Below are 23,799 nucleotides of genomic sequence, written 5' to 3'. Positions count from 1 at the left end.
TTTTTAAATTTAATTGACATAATGTATATATGACTTTTAGTTTTTTGAATAACTGAAAGTCTTAAAATGGTTTAAAATTCAAAAGGAACAAAAAGATAAAACAGTGATAAGTCTCCCTCTTAACTGTGTCTACCAGCTAACCAATTCCCCTCCCAGAGGAAACCAGTGTTATCAGCTGGGTAGCCAGCCTCGAGAGAGAGTCTACAGTCTGTGTGTGTGTTTGTGTGTGTTGTGCACCTATTCCTCCTTTCCTCACAAATGGTAGCATATATATATTTTTTTTTTAAATATATTTTATTGATTTTTTACAGAGAGGAAGGGAGAGGGATAGAGAGTTAGAAACATCGATGAGAGAGAAACATCGATCAGCTGCCTCTTGCACACCCCCTACTGGGGACATGCCCGCAACCAAGGTACATGCCCTTGACCGGAATCGAACCTGGGACCTTTCAGTCCACAGGCCAACGCTCTATCCACTGAGCCAAACCGGTTTCGGCAATGGTAGCATATTTAATCACAGTGTATATTCTGGAAAGTGTGTCATATCCATATGTCATCAGATGCCATGTTACTTTCTTTTATGGCTGGAGTACTGTAATTTTCCTTGGATCAGTTCATGTTAATGGACATTTATTTGTTTCCAGTCTGATGGTATTACAGCTTGTTGCAGTAACATATACAAACATGTGTCGTACAGTTTTGTTTCCTACTTTTAAAATTAAAATAGGATTATTTTCCCCCGTTAATTTTCTTGATGACTTTTAATGTCTGCATTAATGACTCCTCACAGTCCTTTATTTCTACACTAGAGGCCCGGTGCACAAATTCGTGCACAGGTGGGGGTCCCTCTGGGTGGCCTGCAGGGATCGGGCTGAAATCCGCAGTCCAACGCTGCCTGCAGCTCCTACCTGCCACTCCCGTTCATCCTGGGCCCACTGTGCTTGCCACAGCTCGTGCCCAATCAGTCTGGATCAGGAGAGGCTCACGCTGCCACAGTGGTGCTCGCCAGCCATGAACCCTGCGTCTGGTGCCCTCCCGAGGGGAGTGGTCTGTGGGATCGGGCTGAAACCGGCTCTCCGATATCCCCCAAGGGGTCCCGGATTGCGAGAGGGTGCAGGCCAGGCTGAGGGACCCCACTGGTTCACAATCGGGGCATGTCTGGCCCATCTCGCTCAGTCCTGATCGGCCGGACCCCAGCAGCGGGCTAACCTACTAGTTGGAGCATCTGCCCCCTGGTGGTCAGTGCACATCATAGAGACTGGTTGACCAGTTGACTATCTGTCCCCTGGTGGTCAGTGCATGTCATAGCGAATGGTTGAGCAGCTTTAGCATATCATTTGCATATTACGCTTTGATTGGTTGTTCAGTTCTGCTGTTTGGCCTAATTGCATATTACCCTTTTATTATATAGGATTAAAAATATTTGTTTTTATTGATTTCAGAGAGGGAAGGGAGAGGGAGAGAGAGATAGAAACACCAATGATGAGAAAAGAATCATTGATCAGCTGCTTCCTGCACACCCTGCACTGGGGATGGAACCCACAACCCTGACATGTGCCTGACTGGCAATTGAACCGTGACCTCCTGGTTCACAGGTAGAAGCTCAACCACTGAGCCAGGTCGGCTGGACTATTTCCACACTTTATTCATCCTCTAAGATGACTCAAGCCTTATCTACTCCCTTAAGCCGGAATACTCTTACATTTAGTAGTCATCTATTTCCTGCGTGTTTGAGTTAAAACATTGAGAGTTCTTAACCTGGAGTTTTCTGATAGGGGAGCATCTGTTCTGTGTAGAATGTTGGCTGCAGCTTTCATCTACTTCTCCAAGGGACCCTTGACCCAAAAGGGCTGAGAGCCAGTGCCTTTGATAATATTGCAAGCTTTTGGAGAAGGGGCCACACAGTGCCCTCATTTTGTGTTCTCTGGTTGCAGCACAGATCCTGGTAGGGTGAGGCTGTGGAGGTTAATGAGATTTGATAGTTGATGCCGTGACACAGCTAGTCCTACCTATCCTAAGTCTGTCTGCATCCTTAAGCCACAAATTATGTGGGCCTCTTCTGTGGAGCATAGTTGGGACAGCGGCCATTTAAGAGGAGTCCTCTTCTAGCCCTGCTTAGGTTGCCAGCCTTTGTTATTAAGGCAGAGCCTAGAAGGAAAGCCTTTTCTATTGATGAGCACCTAGATTTCTTCCATATATTGGCTTTTGTAAATAATGCTGTAATGAACATAATTACATTTATTTAGAGATGTAAAAAGCTCAGGAAGACAGACATCTTAGAAAAAAATTCTTTTAAACCCCAGAACATGGATCTTTGAAATACTTGGGAAATCCCTCCTCCCGCTCATGAGGATGAGGTTATGTCCTTGGGAAAAATCAGAAAATGTCAACCTCTGTTTCCCTTTTCTCAATTCTATGCATTCATTAAAAAAAAAAAAAAAATATATATATATATATATATATATTTTTTTTTTTTTTTGCAGCGGTCATTTTATTATGTTTCTAATAAAGAGTAGTTTTAAAATTTCATAGAAACATATAATCCTTTTCCCCTCATTGCCTTCCACGTCCCTTCACTGTCTTCTAAGTTGCAAGTGTGTTGAAGAACCAATCAGGCAAAACCACAGTCTTGTTAAAGATTTTAAAAATGACTTGGAAGTCAAGTGGTATTGAAGCTTTTAGGTATTGTAGGTCCACTTTACAACTTTTAAAATTGTACCTGAGTTAAGGGGTTTTGGGGTAAATTTCCCCCTGCTTCTTTAATAATGTTTAATGACTTATTGCATATTTTGTTCTTCATTCAGGGGCTGCCTATTGTCAGTTTATGGACATGCTGTTCCCTGGCTCCATTGCCTTGAAGAAAGTGAAATTTCAAGCTAAGCTAGAACATGAATACATCCAGAACTTCAAAATACTACAAGCAGGTTTTAAGAGGATGGGTGTTGACAAAGTAGGTAAATTTTATTCTTTCATTTAAGGTTGTTTCTTGACTAGTGATTGTTACTAAGGATACAGCTGCTGGCCCATGACTTTGTCATGTTCTTTTCCCAATTTTTTAAAAAAATATATTTTATTGATTTTTTACAGAGAGGAAGGGAGAGGGAGAGAGAGTTAGAAACATCGATGAGAGAGAAACATCAATCAGCTGCCTCCTGCACATCCCCCACTGGGAATGTGCCCGCAACCAAGGTACATGCCCTTGACCGGAATTGAACCCGGGACCCTTGAGTCCGAAGGCCGACGCTCTGTTCACTGAGCCAAACCGGCTAGGGCTCTTTTCCCAATTTATATATTTTCCTTTTCTCCAGTTAACATAGAATTTACTGGGAGCAAAGTTTTCCTCTATCCTCTCCTACCCCAGTTCCCTTGCTATGTTCTTTCTTCATAGTGAAGTTAGCAACCCATCTATAGGAGTCAACCTGTTTAATCTCTATTACTGAGATCTAACTCTTTAATATCTGAATTTAATTCTGTAAAGCATAGAGAAGATTCTAGAAATACTTGCTTTGTAAAAGCAGGATACAGGGACGATGCCTGTGGGTTGGGAAGTTTCCTCTTGCCACCAAGGTTATTTGAAGATACCCTCAACCAGGCTTCATTAGGACAAATATTATCCCTGTTTTAGCAGATAATAGATTAGAGTCATGTGTGACGTAACAGATTTTCAGTCAATGGAGGACCACCTATTGACATGACAAAGCTAGGTGAGAAATCCCTGTCACCTAGTGACATTGCAGCATGCAGCACAGTGCATTAAGTGTTTGTGGTGCTGGTGTAAATAAACCTACTGCTCTGCCAGTTGGATAAAAGTCTAGTATGTAGTACATATAATTATGAACAGTACATAATCCTTGATAATGATAATAAATGACTATGTTACTGGTTTATGTATTTACTATACTATTTAATTGTTATTTTAGAGTGTACATACTCTTTCTACTAAAAAAGTTTGCTGTAAACAGTATGCTGTGTCATGCCTGCAGCAGCTTCATACATCCTGTGTTTACCACATCTCTTGCATCATTCTCTCTTGTGCTTGATTTGATCTTGTGATGTTTTGTATATTTACGTTCTGTGCCGGCTTATAGCCTAGGAGCAATAGGCTATACCATATAGCCAAGGTGTGTAGTCAGCTATATCATTTAGATTTGTGTAAGTGCACACTGTGCTGTTTGCACAATGATGAAATTGTCGAACGATGCATTTCTTTGAGCGTATTTCCATGGTTAAATAATGTATAACTATTGCAAAATTAAGCAATTTCTCTCCTCACCCATTAGAAGGGATTTTCCTTTTAAGCCATTTCTTGGGGAAAATTCATTTTTAGTAAAGCTTGTAACCACCCCCTAATTATTTTGCTTGTGTATCTGGTTTTTGTTTACTTTGAAATCAGTCTTCATTTTAGTTTTGTCTCTGCACTATATAAAATATTCATGTGTATTGTAAGAATATCATTTAGTTACCAGGCATAGTGTAACTAGATGCAGCTTATTATATACAGTAATTTATCTTCTTTTTGAAGAATTTAAATTTTTTTGAATAAGGTAAATTTCTAAAGTAAAAAAGAGTATGGTGCATTGATCCCCATGTACCTCAACAATTATCTACTCATGTCTAGTTTTGTTTCTGCTATACCTCTACCCCGTACAAAGTAATTTTATATTTATTTGCTCAGAGGGATGGATATAGTACAGATTATTACATATATTATTTATAAAAATACCATTGCAACTGGAATCCTTGAACGTAAACTCTGGCTAGTAGTCCAATGACTTGAAGTAATATCTGATAACACAGTATTCTTGTATAATAACAAAACTTATAGAATCCTTAAAGTGTGCTTTAATAGGATTGGAATTACTTGAAAAATATACCATTTTGTAGAAATCTGTCCTAAGACTGATTTTGTGTCTTGACCTACTTTTAAGACAATTTTTTTTAACACAGTTTATTATTGATACCTATGGTTAGTTTATGCTCTGGATTTTATACTTTATGACAGGCACTGTGGCCATGCAAGTTACACAGGAGACTTACTTTTTATAGTGGAATGACATGTTTTAGGATGTGTTTGGAATTGTGTATGGGACTTGTATATACTTGTTCCATTTGCATTTCTGATTCCTTTTGATGGACTTGGAGGGAGCTTGGTAGGTGGAACTATTCTGTGGAAGGCAAACTGGGTAAAATTTGCTCTATAAACATTCAGGGGCTTATTTTATAGTAAGTTCTTGCCTCTAAACTATATTTTTTTTCCTTGGCAGGCAGAGCTTTATACTGACTGATGCATTGACATATTTGACACTTTCCAAAAGCCTCTTGCTTTGCGCTAAACAGTCTTGGTGTTTCTTTGCAGATAATTCCTGTGGACAGATTAGTAAAAGGAAAGTTTCAGGACAATTTTGAATTTGTTCAGTGGTTCAAGAAGTTTTTTGATGCAAACTATGATGGAAAAGACTATGACCCTGTAGCTGCCAGACAAGGTCAAGAAACTGCAGTGGCTCCCTCCCTTGTTGCTCCAGCTATGAACAAACCGAAGAAACCTCTCAGTTCTAGCACTGCAGGTAAAAAACCATACAGAAATATCAATTCCAAATAATAGTTTTGCAGGTATTTATTCATTCATTCAACATTTAACCAGAATTTTTGAGTAACCATAGGCTTAGGGAGCTTAAGGATAAGCCTAGTCACGGCCATGTGGCAAGACCATGGAATGTGGCATCAGGCTGATCTGTGGTTGTTTTTAGGACTCTGTAACCCTGTGTGAGCTACTTGACCTGCCCTATAGTTTCCTTCTATATAAAACAGGAATTTGAATATGTGCCCCAGAGAGTTGCTTTTGAGGCGTGGACGAGTTACTGTATGCAGTTTTGCCAAGGCTCTTTAGTTGTATGGAGTAGAAACTCTTCAGGTTAACTCACATAAAAGAGCTTCGAACACAAGGACATTATACAGAGCCCAATAACAGTAAGACCTGAGTTCCCAGGAAGTGAAGGAGCTTTCTAGGTCTCTCAGGGACTGTTCTTGGCTCTCTGCATCATTATTTTGTCTGCAGATCATCTTCCTGTACATTACTTACAGCTTCCTTGCCCTCCCAAGAACTTTAGCTGTTAAGTGGCTTTGGCTTGCTGTGATGCCAGCAGAATCTGGGAGGCAGGGGTGGGGGTGGGGGGCTGTTTTTCAGAGACCTTCTCTAAAAAGTCTTGGCCTGGAGGTTTCCCAAAATGTGTTTGTAGTAGCATATTTATAGAATACTAGAGGCCCGGTGCATGAAATTTGTGCACATTCATAAAAATTATCTGTCAGTCACCCTGGTCCCCTCAGCCCAGCCTGCACCCTTTCCAATCCAGGACCCCTTGGGGGATGTCTGACTGCTGGTTTAGGCCCGATCCCCTAAACCGGCAGTCGGGATGTTAAACTGGCAGTCGGACATCCCTCTAACAATCCGGGACCACTGGCTCCTAACTGCTCACCTGTCTGCCTGCCTGATCGCCCCTAACCACCTCTGCTTGCCGTACTGATCGCTCCTAACTGCCTCTCTCCCCGCGCCGGCCTGGTCGCCCCTAACTGTCTCTCCCCCCCCCCCCCCCCCCCGGCCTAGTTGCTCCCAACTGCCCTGCTCTGCCAGCCTGTTCGCCCCTAACTCCCCCTCCCCCTCCTGCCGGTCTGGTCACCCCCAACTGCCCCCGCTGCTGGCCTGGTCATCCCCAACTGCCCCCCCCTGCTGGCCTGGTCACCCCTTACTAGCCCCCTCTGCCGGCCTGCTCGCCCCTCACTGCCCCCACTGCCGGCCTGCTCGCCCCACGCAGCCTGCTGTTCAGTCGTTTGGTCGTCCCTCACTAACCCCGCTGCCGGCCTGGTTGCCCCATGCAGCCTGCTGTTCAGTCATTTGGTCATCCCTCACTAACCCCCCTGCCGGCCTTGTCACCCCATGCAGCCTGCTGTTCAGTCGTTACTGTGAGGGCATCCTGACCAATTTGCATATTGCCTTTTTATTAGTATAGACTAGAGGCCCGGTGCATGAAATTCATGCATGGGGGTGTGTGTCCCTCAGTCCAGCCTGCACCCTCTCCAATCTGGGACCCCTCGAGGGATGTCCAACTGCCCATTTAGGCCCGATCCCAGTAGGATCGGGCCTAAACGGGCAGTTGGACATCCCTCTCACAATCCAGGACTGCTGGCTCCCAACTGCTCACCTGATTGCCCCTAACCGCTTCTGCCTGCCAGACTGATCACCCCCTAACCCAGGGGTGGGCAAACTTTTTGACTCAAGGGCCACAGTGGGTTCTTAAACTGGACCAGAGGGCCGGAACAAAAGCATGGATGGAGTGTTTGTGTGAACTAATATAAATTCAAAGTAAAAGAGCGAGGGGAGAGCAAGAGAACCCTCCGCTCTTTTGGCTCCGTGGGCCAGATAGAACAGCCGAACGGGCCGGATCTGGCCCGCGGGCCGTAGTTTGCCCACGGCTGCCCTAACCACTCCCCTGCTAGCCTGATTGATGCCTAACTGCTCCCTGCCAGCCTGTTTGCCCCTAACTGCCCTCCCCTGCAGGCCTGGTCACCCCTAACTGCCCTCCCCTGCAGGCCTGGTCCCCCCTAACTGCCCTTCCCTGCAGGCCCGGTTGCCCCCAACTTCCCTCCTCTGCCGGCCTGGTCACCCCCAACTGCCCTCCCTTGCAGGCTTGATCGCCCCAACTGCCCTCCCTTTTAGGCCTGGTCCCTCCCAACTGCCCTCCCCTGCTGGCCATCTTGGGTCCACATGGGGGCAGCCATCTTGTGTGTTTGAGTGATGGTCAATCTGCATATTACTCTTTTATTAGATAGGATAGATAGGATACCTATACTTTGGGGGCAGGGTGGATGTTCTACAGATGCTAATGCCTCCTTTTCAAGAATATCAGTTAAGGTCCCATTATACCTTGAGAAAGAGGCTGATCCATCTGTCTGATATAAAAGGGATCATAGAATATGTGTCTTTTGTGTCTGGTTTTTTTCATTTAGCATGTTTTCAACATTTATCCATTTTGTAGCATGTATCAGTTCTTTATCCCTTTTTATGGGTGAATAGTATTCCATTGTATGACTAGACCACATTTTTATTTATTCATCAGTTGATTATTTGTGTTATTTCCACTAGCTATTATGAATAATGCTGCTGTGAACATTCCTATACAAGTTTCTTTGTAGACATGTGTTTTCATTTCTCTTGGGTATAGATCTGGGAGTATATACTCTTAGAGCATAATTATTGGGTCATATGGTAACTCTGTTTAACGTTTTGCAGAAATAACCTGTTTTTCAAAGTGGCTGAGCCATTTTGCATTACCATCAGCAGAGTATATGAAAGTTCTGATTTCTCCAAGTACTTTTATTTCTTAGCTACTTAGAATGGGGAACTGCATAGATAAACCTGCGCATTTCATATTTCAGATGTGGCTAACAGGCAAGTGGAGACTTGCATTAAGCATTTAGTCTTTGGGATAAACTTATTAGTGATAAACATACTTGAGATGATACTAGAGATCATCCAGAGGAAATGCCTATTGAATAATTGGGGGTGTTAGGAAAATCAGATATTTCTAAGTCTGGCATAATGTACAAGCTTTCCAGAATGATTGCTGAATGAATGAATAAAATCATGAACAATACATTTGCCGTAAGGTAGCCCAGTCTTTACTACTTTCTCCTTATCTGCTTTCGGCTACTACCACTGAGAGAAATTTGTAAATCCTGGTCACTGTGCTCCTTTTCTCTCCTAACCACCTTCTAAAAGGTGAGCAAGATATGGGCTTTGAAGTAATTACTTGTAAGAGCAGTCTCTACCACCCCGCTCTTCCAATACAAGGAGTCTGAAGTTCTGAGTTAGGAGGCATCTTACTTTCCAGGTGGGGAACTGTGAGTGCAGAGCAACAGCTGGAACTGTGAGCTCACTACTGGTATGAAGTTTGCTTTTGTGCCATGAAGCTGCCCTGCTGGTGGATTTGGTTGGAATTGGATTAAGGTACATCAACTGTGTGTGCCTCTTTCAGATGATCTATTCACCACAGCAACAAAAAGACCTCATAGGAGGACTTACTCCCAGCACAAAAGATTGTGGCTAAAATTGGTACTTTGCTACAAGGATAAAAAACCACTTTGGGCAAACTTAGGGGTATTGTCATACATGCCGGGCTCTCCACATTGGGTCCCTGCATTACTGTGAAGGGAAGTTGGTCACAGCCTCCTCTTGTCATCTGGTGTTTTTTTTTGTTGTTTTTTTTTTAATCCTTACTCGAGGATATGTTTATTGATTTTAGAGAGAGGGAGAAAGGGAGGGAGAGCCCTGATCGGTTTGGCTCAGTGGGTACAGCGTCGGCCTGCGGACTCAAGGGTCCCGGGTTCGATTCCGGTCAAGGGCATGTACCTTGGTTGTGGGCACATCCCCAGTAGGGAGTGTGCAGGAGGCAGCTGATCGATGTTTCTGGCTCTCTATCCCTCTCCCTTCCTCTATGTAAAAAATTAATAAAAATATATTAAAAAAAAAAAAAAAAAAAAAGAAAGGGAGGGAGAGAGAAACATTGATTGGTTGCCTCCCATATGTGCCTCAACTGGGAATGAAACTGGAAACCTTTTGGTGTACAGCTGATGCTCTGGCCAACTGAACCTCCTGGCCAGGGCTGGCAGGTTCTTTTTGGTTTTGAAATTTCTGCTCTAAAAAAAACCTGATCTTCTCTCAGCTCCACAGAGGCCCATTGCGACACACAGAACTACTGCAACTCCTAAGGCTGGCCCAGGTGTGGTGCGAAAGAATCCTGGTGTGGGCAATGGGGACGATGAAGCAGCTGAACTGATGCAGCAGGTAGGTCCCTCCTGTTATCCCAGACTGGAGTCCTGTCGGTGGAAAGGATACTTGCTGCACTAGCCAGAAAAGGCTTGTTCGTGTTCTTGTAGCAAGACCCACTTGGTCTGCTTGCTGAAACAGTCATCGTGCTGACATGTGTGAGCCTGTCAGGTGCTATGTGGGGAGCAGTGTGAGTGTGGAGGTAGAAGAGGGGTGTCAGGCATTTCTGAGATCTGTTGGTGTGACAGAAACCTATGTCTTAGTTTCGAAACCCACCTATACAGTAGAATCCTGTTGCTGGAATGCTGTTAGGATTCCGTGGGATTCAGAGTATCTTGAGTTTTTTGCTCTGAGAAAGATAAAGGAGATTTTTCTTTCTGAGTAATATTTAAAAAAGGATTTTACAGTTTCTCTGCTGAAATCCAAGTTGAGAGTGGAACTGATAATGAAAAGCCTATTCTTCTGTTCTTAATAGGTCAGTGGTTTGAAATGTCTTCTTTAGGATTAATTAATATCCTGAAGATACATGTCAGGTCTATGGATCAGAACAAATTTTAGATTTTTAAACATTTTCTCACTAATCCTGGTAGTTAGTTTGTTTGCTTTTGAATGATTCTCTTGATTAACCCCAGTTTTAAAATTGTGATGCTTTGTCATCTTAGTGAATTTGAGGTTGGACTCTTTTACTTTCCCAAAAGCCACATCCTAAAACCTGGGGGTCACAACTTCATGTTAATCCTGACCCAGTCCCTGCACCTTGGAAACCAGGATAGAAAAGCCTGCCCAAAGATCATGTTTTTTAATTTATTCCCTAATTTGCATGTGGCTCATGGTCCTAGGTGCCTGAGGAGTGTCAAGGTGACTGGGTCACCAGCCCCATTAGTGTGGCTGCTTTGAGCATCCCCTCTGGGTGCTGTCACTGAAGTGTAGAAGTTCTGGAGACTAAGGAGACTTCCCTGTAACTGTTGGTTTTCAGGCCTGGATGTACACAGGAAGCAGTCTCAGAAAAACAGAGTGAGGGTTATTAGTGGTGAGACTGGGTGACCAGCACAAGGCTGATCTCAAACCCTCAGGAGAAGAGGCAGAGGCGCAGCTGGTGTCCTGTATGAGGGAGCACAGGCTTTGGGATGCATAGATTTGAGGACTATCCTGGCTCTGCCACTTGGAGCAAGGAGGGTAATCTCTCTGAACTTACTGCCTCCTGTGAAGTGGGCTCATCATACTTTGCTCACGATAGTTGAGTGGATTCCATGAGCTGATGTTATGTCAGGTGCCTGGAATGGTGTTGGGATAAATAGAGTAATGGCAGTTGTGGTTATTATGGTTCCTGTTCCTTGTCTTGATACAGTGAGATAGGTCTTGAAGTGTTTTTTAAAAGTTCACAGAAATAAAATATTTTGCGTATGAAATAAGTACACCAGTGTTAATACGCTGTATGGAATACTCGAACGTTAATAGCAAAACCAAAAATAGTTCACACTTTTAGAGTGCACATGCCATTATGTTATTAAGCACTTTAATTTCACTTTTACATTAGCCCTATAAGGTTTTACAGATAAGGATAGTGTGGCTCGGAGAGGTTAAGTAACCTGAGCTGGGATTTGAACCCAGCTCATACTCAGCTGGTTCAGCCCTGTCTCAGAAATATTTTCGTCTGCACAGGATTGGTTTTTTTTTTTTTTAATACATATTTTTTTATTGATTTCAGAGAGGAAAGGAGAGGGAGAGAGAGATAGAAATATCAGTGATGAGAGAGAATCATTGATTGGCCATCTCCTGCACGATCCCCACTGGGGATAGAGCCCATAGCCCAGGCATGTATGTGCCCTTGACTGGAATTGAACCTGGGACCCTTCAGTCCAAGGCCAATGCTTATCCACTGAGCCAAACCAGCTAGGGCTGCACAGGGTTTTATTTTATTTTTTTTTAAATATATTTTATTGATTTTTTTTACAGAGAGGAAGGAAGAAGGATAGATAGTCAGAAACATCGATGAGAGAGAAACATCGATCAGCTGCCTCTTGCACACCTCCCACTGGGGATGTGCCCGCAACCAAGTTACATGCCCCCGACCGGAATCGAACCCGGGACCTTTCAGTCTGCAGGCTGACGCTCTATCCACTGAGCCAAACCGGTTTTGGCGGGCTGCACAGGGTTTTAATTAAAAAAATTTTTTTTTAATATAAAGGATTTTAGCTTCTCTCTAGGTTGCCAAAGGCTTTCCCACACCCTGTTACTCCCTTGGTTCATTACATGAACTTTCTGGCCCCTGAAAATATTTGAATTTGTGGCCCTAACAAAGGTGTGGAGGTCTGGGGTTATGACCAATAGGAGAAATAGAGCCAGATGAGTTTGTTAGGATAAGAGAAGAGTCTATTCTATACAAATTACCTTGTAGTGTTCATATCATTGGGAGATTTGCAGCAATTCCACATTCTTAAGTCATTCTGGAGAAATTTACCTTTATTTGATTTTATTCTAGAGCAACACTGTTCAGTAGAAACAGAATGTGAACCAGAAATGTGAGGCACATACATAATTTGAAATTTTCTGATAGCCACATTAAAAAAGGTAAAAAAGAAACAAGGTTAAATTAACTCTAATAACACATTACCCCATATATCCAAAATATCATTCTGACATAATCAATATAAATAATTATGAATGAGATGTTTTACATTTGGAAGCCCACATTTCAAGGGCTTAGATAGCCACGTGTGGCTCATAGCTGCCAAATTGGCCAGTGCAAGTCCTAAGCATTCTTCTTGGGGCTTCTTAGATTATAGCTATTACTTTACACTTGATCTTAGCCAAAAAGCCAAGAAGTGATTAGCTATTACTTTACTACAAGAGAATGTTCTAAGAGTAACATTGATTAGTAGCCACAGATTTTTAATAACCTCATAAAGAAGCATTTAGAGGAGTGTCAAGTGACATAGTGTGTACTTCTGAGTGTTTCTTGTGGAATCGTAGTTACTGAGTGATAGTGAGGAGGAACGCTGCTTTGGTCTTATAGGTGGGGCCCAGAAGGCTGGGTTCCGGTGCCCTGGATGATGTGTAGGCCAGCGAAGGTTTTTTAAAAAATATATTTTATTGATTTTTTACAAAGAGGAAGGGAGAGGGATAGAGAGTTAGAAACATCAGTGAGAGAGAAACATTGATCAGCTGCCTCCTGCACACCTCCCACTGGGGATGTGCCTGCAACCAAGGTACGTGCCCTTGACCAGAATCGAACCTGGGACCTTTCAGTCCGCAGGCCAACGCTCTATCCACTGAGCCAAACCGGTTTCGGTGGCTAGAGAAGGTTTTAATGATTTGTGAGGGAGGCACTAGTGAAACATGAGCCAGCATACCTTTTTAAAGTCTTTTGGTTTCCCTTTCCTTCTTGGTCAGTAATGTGATTAGAAGGCCTCTTCCCAGGCTTTTGGGTCTTGCAGCTGAAGATCCAAGGCAGCTTCCTATTGCTGGGGTTGGTCAACTCTTGCCCTTCTCTCCCTTTTTGTATTGCACTTTGGGGCTTACTGATAGTTTAAGGAAAGGCAACCGGCAGCAGTTAAAAGCAGGGGTGGGGAGAATTGGGGGAAATGGACAATTTAGTTTTTTTTTTTGTTTTTGTTTATCTTGTTTTTGAACAGTTTAGTGTAATCTGGCTATGGGTAATGGTAGTACTTTATTGAAACTTTCACTTATTTTAAAAAGTGATTTTTGTGGTTGATAAAGGTATTTCTTGATTTTTCTGATGTGGTCTGTTCAGGCCTTTTATGATGAACATTAACATTAAATCTTTGATAGCCCTAGCCAGTTTGACTCAGTGGATAGAGCGTCGGCCTGCAGACTGAAGGGTCCCAGGTTCGATTTCAGTCAAGGGCATATGCCCGGGTTGTGGGCTCGATCCCCAGTGGGGGTGTGCAGGAGGCAGCTAATCAATGATTCTCTCTCATCATTGATGTTTCTATCTATCTCTCTCTCCCTCTCCCTTCCTCTCTGAAATTAAAAAGAAGTCTTTGATAGAATGGTCTTGCTGGTTCTAGTCACCTGCTCCACAACTCTGGATGATTCTTGACTGCAGGTTATGAAGGGGGAACTAGATAGGGGCAGTACTGATCCCTTTGGTTTTGTCATGCTTCTTCATCAGGCTGTAGGGAAGCTAGATCAGCTGTTCACTTCAGTTTTTGCAGCTGTGAGTTCAGACTAGATTTCTGTAGTGCCTTCTGGCTCTCAGATTCCCTGCTACCCAAATTGTTCCCATCTGCTTTACCTTTGATTTCTTGGCTTGGTTTTCCATGTGCCCCTATCCTGTAAGTTCCATGAGGATTTTATGCTGCACGGTAAGCCTTGTAATTTACATTTAGTGAGAGTTAAAGTGAATTCACATGTCATAGATTTAAATATACTGGAATGAAGCTGCACCATGCTTAAAATACATAAAGGACCGGGAGAATTGTTATGACTTTTATTACTCTTGGCTAGTTAAGAGTCTGGCCTAAGCACTGAGATTGATTTCTTTATTGTCCCTTTGTGGAAATGAGAGCCCCTCAGTGGAGCTCCTAGAAGCTCCTGCTGCATGTGTGGTGAGCAGATGAAATGCTCAAAGGAGGGAGCTAGCAGTGGAATGTGGTGGGGTTTGTTCCCTACCTCCGCTATCTTCTCTCCTTTTTCAGACTCTTCAGAGAGAGACAGGTGCCAGGACACTCCACAGATGTTTTTCTTTTGAGTTAAGGATCCCCCTCCCCCAAATAGACAGGAGGGTTGGAAGGGAAAAACCATTGAGTTTTCTGTGCCCAGGCCTCCCTAAGTCCTAGCTGTCTTTGGCTAGTATTAGTCATCTTTAACTAGTCTTCCCCTCCTGGCTTGCCATTTCTACCCTGTCCCCTGGACCAGACCCTCTGTTTCCATTGACCTCCACATGCAAAAATATATGAACTTGATTGACCAATGGAAAGGACTCAATTTATGATTGAGTCCTGGTGGGGTGGATTTTGCTTCTATATTTGTCTCAGGCTCCCATAGTTTCTTCTCCTAGATCTTTTCTCAATCCCTAAGAAGTTCCTGAATGTTCATGGAGGTATCTGCCATTTTGTGAGAATTATTATATTTAAGGTGGCCATGAACAAGCCCATGTTATTTATCTGGGGCTGGAGAAATTGATACTAAACTGAAATGGGCTTTTGTCCATATTAGAGAATTTTATGAAAGACACATCTCCTTTTGGGTTAGATGTTTGCCTGATATGTTACTGGTACATGAATGCCAAGTTTCTCACCCTTCTTAATGTCTTGTGCAGGTCAACGTATTGAAACTTACTGTCGAAGACTTGGAGAAAGAAAGAGATTTCTACTTTGGAAAGCTAAGGAACATTGAATTGATTTGCCAGGAGAACGAGGGGGAAAACAACCCTGTATTGCAGAGGATTGTGGACATTCTCTATGCCACAGATGTACGTTTTGACATGAGGATATTTGCCATTTTGCCACCTATGAGAAAGTGAATTTTATCTGGTTGGTTTTGGCAAACTCAGTGCTGATGCTTGTCAAGTTCCAGCATAGCATTCACAAAGGACTTCATCTTTGACTCTTCAAAGTCAGCCAGAGGGCACTTCTGCCAGCTTCAGCCTTTGCCGTGAGGTCTGTGAGCCCTTGAGGCAGGAATAGGAAGAAATAGGTGGCTGGTTTGCCCTGCTTCTATAGTTTGTGGCTACTGATAGGTGATGAGTGCCACCAAATGATCATGCTGCACCATCCCCTCCACACCCTGCAGCTTAGAACTCTCAGCCTGAGTTGCTGCCTCCATTTTATCAGGGCCCCTTGCATGCTCTGGAGAACCAGGCGCATGGCTCCTTTTTTGTGTGTGCTGCCCACAGCTGTCAGTGTACCTTTGTTCCTCCCTCCCAAGATTGTGTCTGATTCCATTTCCTCAAAGTGCTTTGTGGTCAGGTTTATTGGGAATCTATGTGTTTACACAGCCAAATCTGCTGATACATACATATACATAAACACACACACACACACACACACACGTATATATATATATATATGTATATATACGTGTGTGTGTGTGTATATATATATATTTTTTAATATATTTTTATTGATTTCAGAGGGGAAGGGAGAGGGAAAGAGAGATAGGAACATCAATGATGAGAATCATTGCTCAACTGCCTCCTGTATGGCCCCCACTGGGGATTGAGCCCACAACCCAGGCATGTGCCTGGACTGGGAATCAAACCATGACCTGCAGGTTCATAGGTCTACACTCAACCTCTGAGTCATGTTGGCTGGCTGAATCTGCTGATATTATATTAGCTGACCAGGGAAGACTGATGTTTCTTCGATTTAGTGATGTATCCACTGTTTAGTGGCTATATTATAATTTTTTGCATTCCTAGCAAGTTCTATAGTATATGTCTAAGTACTTTGTAGTATATATGAGGCATACTAGTACAGATATAAGGTACATGCTGTTATCAATACTGTTCTCCAAACATGTCAAGTGAATTTGAGGGATTAAAATGACTGAAAAGTGAATAATTTGTTAAATAAATTCTTATTTCAGGTTTGCTCTGTGCCAGATAATGAAGACAAAGATGAGGATAGGGGTTCTTGTTCTAGTCTGAGTATTAATTTAATTTTATTTTTTGAGTATTATTTTACTTGAGTCATATCTTAAGTAAATTTGGCCATAGAGATTTGTTAAAAAAAAAAATAAGATGATGGTTGAAGGGAAGTCTAATTTTTAAAAAAATATATTTTATTGATTTTAGATAGGAAGGGAGAGAGAGAGAGAGATAGAAACATCAATGATGAGAGAGAATCATTGATTGGCTGCCTCCAGTATGACCCCTACTGGGGATTGAGCCCACAACCCAGGCATGTGCCCTTGGCCAGAATCGAACCTGGGACCCTTCAGTCCGCAGGCTGATGCTCTATCCATTGAGCCAAACCAGCTAGGGTGGGAAGTCTAATTTTTATGTTACTGTAGCCATTAGTATATGCCAGAATGCCCTAGAGCTGGTGTGAAGTGGGAGCCCCAAATCTGATTTCCCATGATACTAGTGTTGGGTCAGTCTTGCAGCTATTTTTGTACAGACATGTTTGTGTGTAAACACTTAAAACACCCACAACACTCCTACATAGCAGGCATGGTTTCTAAATGCAGTCGAAGGAATGTATAAAGGAAAAGCTGCCTATAGACAGTTTATTGAGTGGTGATGGTAGTACTGAAATTTATGATGACCTTAGGGATTATTGAGGGTAACTTTTTTTCATGGTTTTTTTTTTTTTTTTTTTTTTAATTTCAAAAAGAGGAAGGGAGAGGGGGAGAGAGAGGGGTAGAAGCATCAATCATGAGAGAGAATCACGGATTGGCTGCCTCCTGCACACCCCCTACCGGGGATCAAGCCCACAACCCAGGCATGTGCCCTGACCAGGAATCAACCATGACCTGGGTTGACACTCAACCACTGAGCCATACCAGCCAGGCTAACTTTTTTTTAAAAACAGTCTTATTGAAGTAGAATTGACATAATGAACTGTACATATTTAAGTACAACTTGACGTGAAATCATCATCATAATCAAGCCAATGTATACACGTCCATCACCATTTGATTGTGCTCAGTGTTTGTATTTTGTCAGATGTGATTCCTCTGCCTAAGGAGTAAAATAGAGGTCCCCTGGCCTTATGCCATTAAATGCCAAGTGTGGGTAGAGGCAGGACTTTAAATTTGAGGAAAGTGAACCCACATTAGAAGCTGATCATTTACTGTTGAGTAATAGCTTTCCCTCTCATTTTCCTATTTTAGGAAGGCTTTGTGATACCTGATGAAGGGGGCCCACAAGAGGAACAAGAAGAGTATTAACAGCTTGGACCAGCAGAGCAACATCCGAATTCTTCACTCCAAATCATGTGCTTAACTGTAAAATACTCCCTTTTATTATTTTTAGAGGACTCACTGGTTTCTTTTCATAAGCAAAAAGTACCTCTTCTTAAAGTGCACTTTGCAGAAGTTTCACTCTTTTTTCAATAAGTTTGAGTTAGGAGCTTTTACCTTGTAGCAGAGCAGTATTAACATCTAGTTGGTTCACTTAGGGAACAAAGAGGCTGACCATGGGCTCACCATATGGATGCTGGTAACACTGATTGCTGGAGAAGGTGTTTTTATGTTATACACTGAGGTGGATACCTCAGTAGTGAAATGTAAAGACTGATTTTAATTTTAAGCTAATGTGAAATCTTGGCAGAGAACGTTTTAATAAATGAATGCCTTAAGAGTATTTAAATTACGTTTGCATATTTTAAAATATAAATTTTAACCTGACAGGAGAGTTTGTGTGTTGCCCTTGTGTCTGGGAAGGAAGGGCCAGACCTTGGGACCTTTGGAACTTGCTGTTCACAGGCCTTGCAGGGCTGCTTGAATCTTCATAGGCCTAACCTTGGACCAGAAGGAAAATTTAAAATGTTGCTCTCTAAAGCCATTTGGTGTCCTTGACAAATTGCATCTCTGCTAAGAAGCAAGAGGCATTGTTGGCTGAATGAATAGAGGGTATGTTTCAGCCCTGAGATATTTGAGTTGAATAGCTTGATATTCATTGAGCATTTCTCTGATGATTTTTCCAGTTACCCCTGAAATTTGTGTATTGTGTTTTTGGGAAATGAGGTGTGTTCAGTTTTAAAATCTAACAACTACTTTTGGGAACTTGCCCACATTTCTGGGATTTGAATGGGGGTTTGTGTCCCATTTTGCTGTCTTTTAAGTTTACATTTAACATGTTTTTCTGCATCCCTTGCCCACTGGGGACTCCTCTTTGGCTCCTTAAAGTTTGCTGCTTAGAGTGAAAGTTCAGCAGGCAGGTGATCATGCTGCAAGTTCCTTTTGGACTTCTAACAAAGGGAGTGATCAGTGAAGGCCATTGCTACCTTGAGATCTGCAAGGCTGGGTGTTTTTGGTACCTGCTGTCCACAGCCCTCCACTGTTATCAGAATACTTTGCCAGTGCACTAATCTCTTTGGAGATAAAATTTGTTAGCGTGTTACTAAATGTTAAGTTTCTTTTGCAGAAAATACAGTACCATGTCTGAATTAATTATTAATATTTAAACTATTTCATTCCTTAACACCCCTAATTTGCTTTGCTTACAGCCTATTCAGTTCCTTTGTTTGGCAGAATTCTGCAAAATGTGTGTCACCCACTACTGAGCTTGTTCAGCCCCTGATGTAATTGTATTGATTTGTTGGTGGTAGTTTGTCTAAAATGTGTGTAGAAAGCAGGTATTTTATAATAAATTGTTGTGTAGTGCATGCTCTGTGTGAAATTCAGAGAGAAACCCAGATTCAGTGATTAACAATGCCAAAAATGCAAGTAACTAGCCATTGTTCAAATAACAGTGGTGCTATTTCTCTTTTGTGGCCTTTAGACTTTTGTTGCCCTAAAATTCCATTTTATTGGGAACCTATTTTCCACCTGGTCTTTCTTGACAGGGTTTTTTTTTTTTTTTCCTACTTTAAGCAGTTTCTAAATAAAATTCTGTATTTCAAGAGTGTCATGTCTTCTGAAATTTGTCTTGCCCTGGTATGTGTTCTTTTAGGTTCAAATGATAAGGTACTGATACTTCTTTCTTAAATTAGTATTGATCTTTTAAAAATCTTTTACTGTTTTTCAAATGTGCTTATTTCTCAGCCTATTCCTTTCTTCCCCTCTATTCTTCACATTATATTTTTCAGCCTCCTGCTGTTGTAAATTATAATACTGTGAGAGGTCTTTCAGAAGTCAAGGATTGGCCAAGCTCCTGTGAAAATAGTCTTTTTAGTTTATTTCCTCCTGAGATATACAGCAGGACCATGAGGAGATACTTTTTTTTTTTCTTTTTCTTGAAAGTATATTTCAGAGGCCGGGAGCACAATCTTAATCTATAAAATAAACATGAAAAATTTCACCATTTTTTTCTCCTTATTAAAATTCTCTCCTGTAAGAAATGAATTCAAAAGAAGACTTCCTCCCATTTTCAATATGAAATAAGTTAAATGGGTAGAGGGCAATTTTTTGTATGATCCTTAGAGTACCTACCACAATTTGGATGCTATGTAAACCCAACTTGATGATTTTGACTAGGGTTACACCCACATTACTTCCTCTAGAAGCTAATGGTGTTATGTATGCATTTTCAGAAGGAATTTGACACGTTATGTGTTGGTAATCTAGAAGAAGATACCTCCAGGAGTGCATGGAGTTTGTGAAGATACTGTTGGGTAATGTCAACTGAGAAGTTAACTTGGAAAGAGTGAAGCTGAAACTGTGTACCTCTGACCTAAGTCCATTGACCTGAATCTTTAGGCTGAGGCACATAAAGTCTTTTGCTGTGACTAAGGTTAGGTCACTGGTACAATAAATTTGAATAAGCTGCTTGGTTTGCTTGGCAAGTTCTGTGGTGCATGGAGGATAGGTAAACAAATGGTTTTCTGGCTTGGATTTAGGATTCATTCATGCTGGTGGTCCTCAAACTGATGGTCTTCAGGATCACCTGGGGAACTTGATTGACAACATATTTCTGCAGTCCATACCCAGAAATTTCAAGTCAGGACATTAAAAATCTGCCTTTTACTATGTACCTCAGGTGACCTGGGCTTGATGTAGTTCTCAGACCTGTACTTTGCCCTTACATATATACCTGCAAGTTAAAGTCTAATTCTGGCAGGGGTGGGCAGGCAAGTGGATTAGTCCTTCTATGTTGCTCCCTAGCTTTGTGACTTTTGAGCTGATTGACCTCTCTTCTTGTTCTGACCTGCAAACAGGGATGATGATGTTGAAGTGCTTCTCTCACCGGGTGCTTTTTGGTATCAGAATGAGCTGACAGAGCAACTATGACATTAGATGGTCCTGCATGGGTTCTTCAGATCCAATCTGAAATTCTGTTTCTAGATCAGAAAAGCTTAGGGCAGGCTTTTGTATCCTGAAAAATCAGGATTCCTTAAGATAGGCTTTGAGTATTTGTAAAATAAGTAATACGACCTTTCAATGTTTCTTTTTCAGCTTGGTGGTATTGATGAGCCTCGATCCTTTCACTTTTCAGACTATGATTTTCATCATTTTTCCAAGTGAGATCAAGGTCTAAACACACTCATCTGTTTTCTTTTAAATGAAGATTCATGGATTTAAAAATTATATTTTCCTTAAGAATATAATACCATGTTTGAAAGGAAGCATTTTCTTTTGCTACAACCAAAGAGAATAGAGAAGTTTTTCTTTAAGGATTGTTTTTAAGATTTGGAATGAGGAACTCCTTTTGTGATGTTTACCATAGTTTACTGTAGTCCACAAATAAAACCTAGGAATTAAGCCTGGTCAATTTTTATCAAATTAGCTTGCAAGTATGTGGGTGACCTAAATCTGACTACTGTTAACAGAGAGTGGGAGTAATTGCTTTGAAGCAAGCTGAACCAGAGCCTGTGGTCAGTATTTGTGAATGACCAGTCATTTTGCTGGTCTGACTCTGTTGCTATTGATTTCAAGTGAATAGGTCATACTTTTTTTTTTAAACATTTATTTAAAAAAAATATTTGTATTGATTTCAGAGGGGAAGGAAGAGAGAAACATCAATGATGAAAAAGAATCATTGATTGGCTGCCTCCTGCATGCCTCCTACTGGGGATCGAGCCTGCAACCCAGGCATGTGCCCTTGACCGGAATTGAACTGGGTTCCCTTCAGTCTGCAGGCCGACGCTCTATCCACTGAGCAACACTGGCTAGGGCAGTATGTCATACTTTTGAATTCATACTTTCCAGTTATAAAATTTTAAAACCAAATGAGTTCATATTTATTTCTGATGCTTGGTATTTTTTCGCATAGTTTTCACCTGTGAGGATATACCTGAGAACGCAGAGTCCTTGTCTGAAAGAAAGCCCAGGGAGGGTTTCTGTACTTTCACATCGAACTTAACTATAGTTAGAACCATTAACCCAAAGAAGACTTAAGCCAGATTGTTACACAGTTATAACTTGTGAAGGTCTGTTTCCCTTTTGGCTTAATCTGAATTGGAAAGTAATGTTACCTTAGTTCTTGGAGCATAGAAACTTTCTGCTGAGGTTGTAGTCAGATAGCTTTATTATTTTGGTTATCTAGGTAAACAGGTCTAGTGTAGAGTCGGATTTCTAGGCCCCTCAATCCAGGATTTTAAGTGTGTGTGTGTGTGTGTGTGTGTGTGTGTGTGTGTGTGTGTGTATAAAAATTTAAATAATCTGTATTTTCTTTTTTTTTGGAGGCTCTGAGGTTCTGAAATGTAAAATGAAAATAGCCTTCACAGTCATAGCTAGTTTGGCTCAGTGGATAGAACGTTGGCCTGCGGACTGAAGGGAACCCGGTTCAATTCCGGTCAAGGGCATATGCCTGGGTTGCAGGCTCGATCCCCAGTATGAGGCATGCAGAAGGCAGCCGATCGATGATTCTCTCTCATCCCTGATGTTTCTCTCTCCCTCTCCCTTTCTCTCTGAAATCAATAAAAATATATTTTCAAAAAAGAAGATAGCCTCCACAGACATATTTTTGCAGATGAAGAGAGGCAAATCTTTGTCCTGTGACCATTTGAAAGCAAATCAGGTTAGCCACCAAAGTCTAGAGAACGTTGTATCAAGAGAGAGATTTAAAATTGCAAAGTGATCTGTCAGCAGTTTGGAATTCTATGTCTTACCTCAAAAAAAAAAAAAAAAAAATTAACCCCTTAACTCTTTCCTGGTTTACTTTGGTTTTCACAGTCTGCAGGAATTACTACTGGTGGGGATAGGATGGACATGGATATGAGGAAGAGGAGGAAGAGTAATTTATTCTATTTACTGATGTCTTTAACTTTCAGTTTTGGTGGTAGAATGAGATTTGGGAAGCTGGTAGGTGAGATTCAGTCCATCAGGGAAAGTCTTAACAAAGCTGGCTTTATGGCTTTTACTAGTTTCCACTGGGACCAGAGTTGTGTTTCTAAGATTCAGTCTTAAGGAATGATTCACAACTTGTAGTGTAGACAAGTCAAGTCCAAGGTTAAATAAGCATACAAGTGGGTAGACAGAATATATAACGGGAGCGTGTGGCTAGAGCCCTTCTCTGACCTTTACCAAAATGAATGAGGGAGACTTTTATGGTCAGGAGGCCAAGGACCAGGAGTTGAAACAGTGTCCTCTTCCAGGTCCTGTATCCCTGGTCTGCAGAACACAGCTTTTCATTGACTCAGTGAGAAGGTTCCTCTTTCCTCCCTTCTGAGCCAGAAAAAATTACTTCTGTCTATAAAATCCAATAGGATACTGGACCAGTAAAGAGTCGGGGAGTGCCTAGTTCTGGCAATTGTTGCCTCTGGTGACCAGTTTTCATCAGTTGAAGGACAATTAGGTTCAAAGGCCAGTGTTTCTCAGGATCAGCTACATACATTTTACATTAGAAATTTTGAAAAAATTCTCATTGACAATGAAATTGCAAAGTGTATAGCTTTTGTGTTTTAATAAAAGTTTTGACTCTGAAAGAAGAGGCTTTGACAGGAGAAGTAACAAGTGGTTCAACAAATATGTTTGGCTTTCCTTCTGCAGGCTGCAGCAAACTGCAGGGAGAGCTTTGCCAATACATCCATCTCTAATCGTCGTTTAGTGCAAGAATCTAGATGTATTGTACCCAGGTCTGTCATGGTTCATCCTAGTTTAAGCTTGAGTAACCTTCAGATTTCTTTTTTCTCTTGCTTGCTTCACAGTTGTTTTATCATGTTGCTATTTATATTTCTTCTAAAAGGGCCCATTTATATATTTTGATTGTAAGCATACCTCAAGGTCCTCTGGATTTTAGCATTCTAAAGGTTTCTAACCTGATACTGCCATTTTGGGGGGGGGGTATTTTATATGTTTTTCTACAAAATAGTGTGAGAATTAACCATGTGTAATTATATATGACTGTTGTTTTTACTTTGATATTTTAAATGCTGCTTGAAAAAATGGAATAAACTATTTGTGTGTTT

The 23,799-nt window shown here is 41.6% G+C and overlaps 1 protein-coding gene across 4 annotated transcripts in view; it reads left to right on the top strand.

Moving 5' to 3' along the window:
* MAPRE1 (microtubule associated protein RP/EB family member 1) overlaps window positions 1-23,426 on the top strand; it is a 34,633-nt gene extending 11,207 nt beyond the window's left edge. For 2 of the 4 annotated variants that reach the window (XM_080685656.1, XM_080685657.1), the window contains exons 3-7: window positions 2,805-2,950; window positions 5,357-5,564; window positions 9,717-9,838; window positions 15,105-15,257; window positions 17,621-19,356. In XM_080685656.1, coding sequence (XP_080541782.1) covers window positions 2,805-2,950; window positions 5,357-5,564; window positions 9,717-9,838; window positions 15,105-15,257; window positions 17,621-17,677 — 686 coding nt within the window. In that variant the 3' untranslated portion in view covers window positions 17,678-19,356. Of the gene's footprint in view, window positions 1-2,804; window positions 2,951-5,356; window positions 5,565-9,716; window positions 9,839-15,104; window positions 15,258-17,620; window positions 19,357-20,845; window positions 21,156-23,380 lie in introns of those variants that run through there. The other 2 variants (XR_013961490.1, XM_080685658.1) reach the window with 2 other exon arrangements.
* Window positions 23,427-23,799: the final 373 nt, after the last annotated feature.

This window comes from Plecotus auritus, assembly GCF_963455305.1.
Source record: "Plecotus auritus genome assembly, chromosome: 8".
Taxonomy (NCBI): Eukaryota; Metazoa; Chordata; class Mammalia; order Chiroptera; family Vespertilionidae; genus Plecotus; species Plecotus auritus.
Note: the sequence above shows the minus strand (reverse complement) of the source record. Positions and strands in the feature narration are given on the sequence as shown.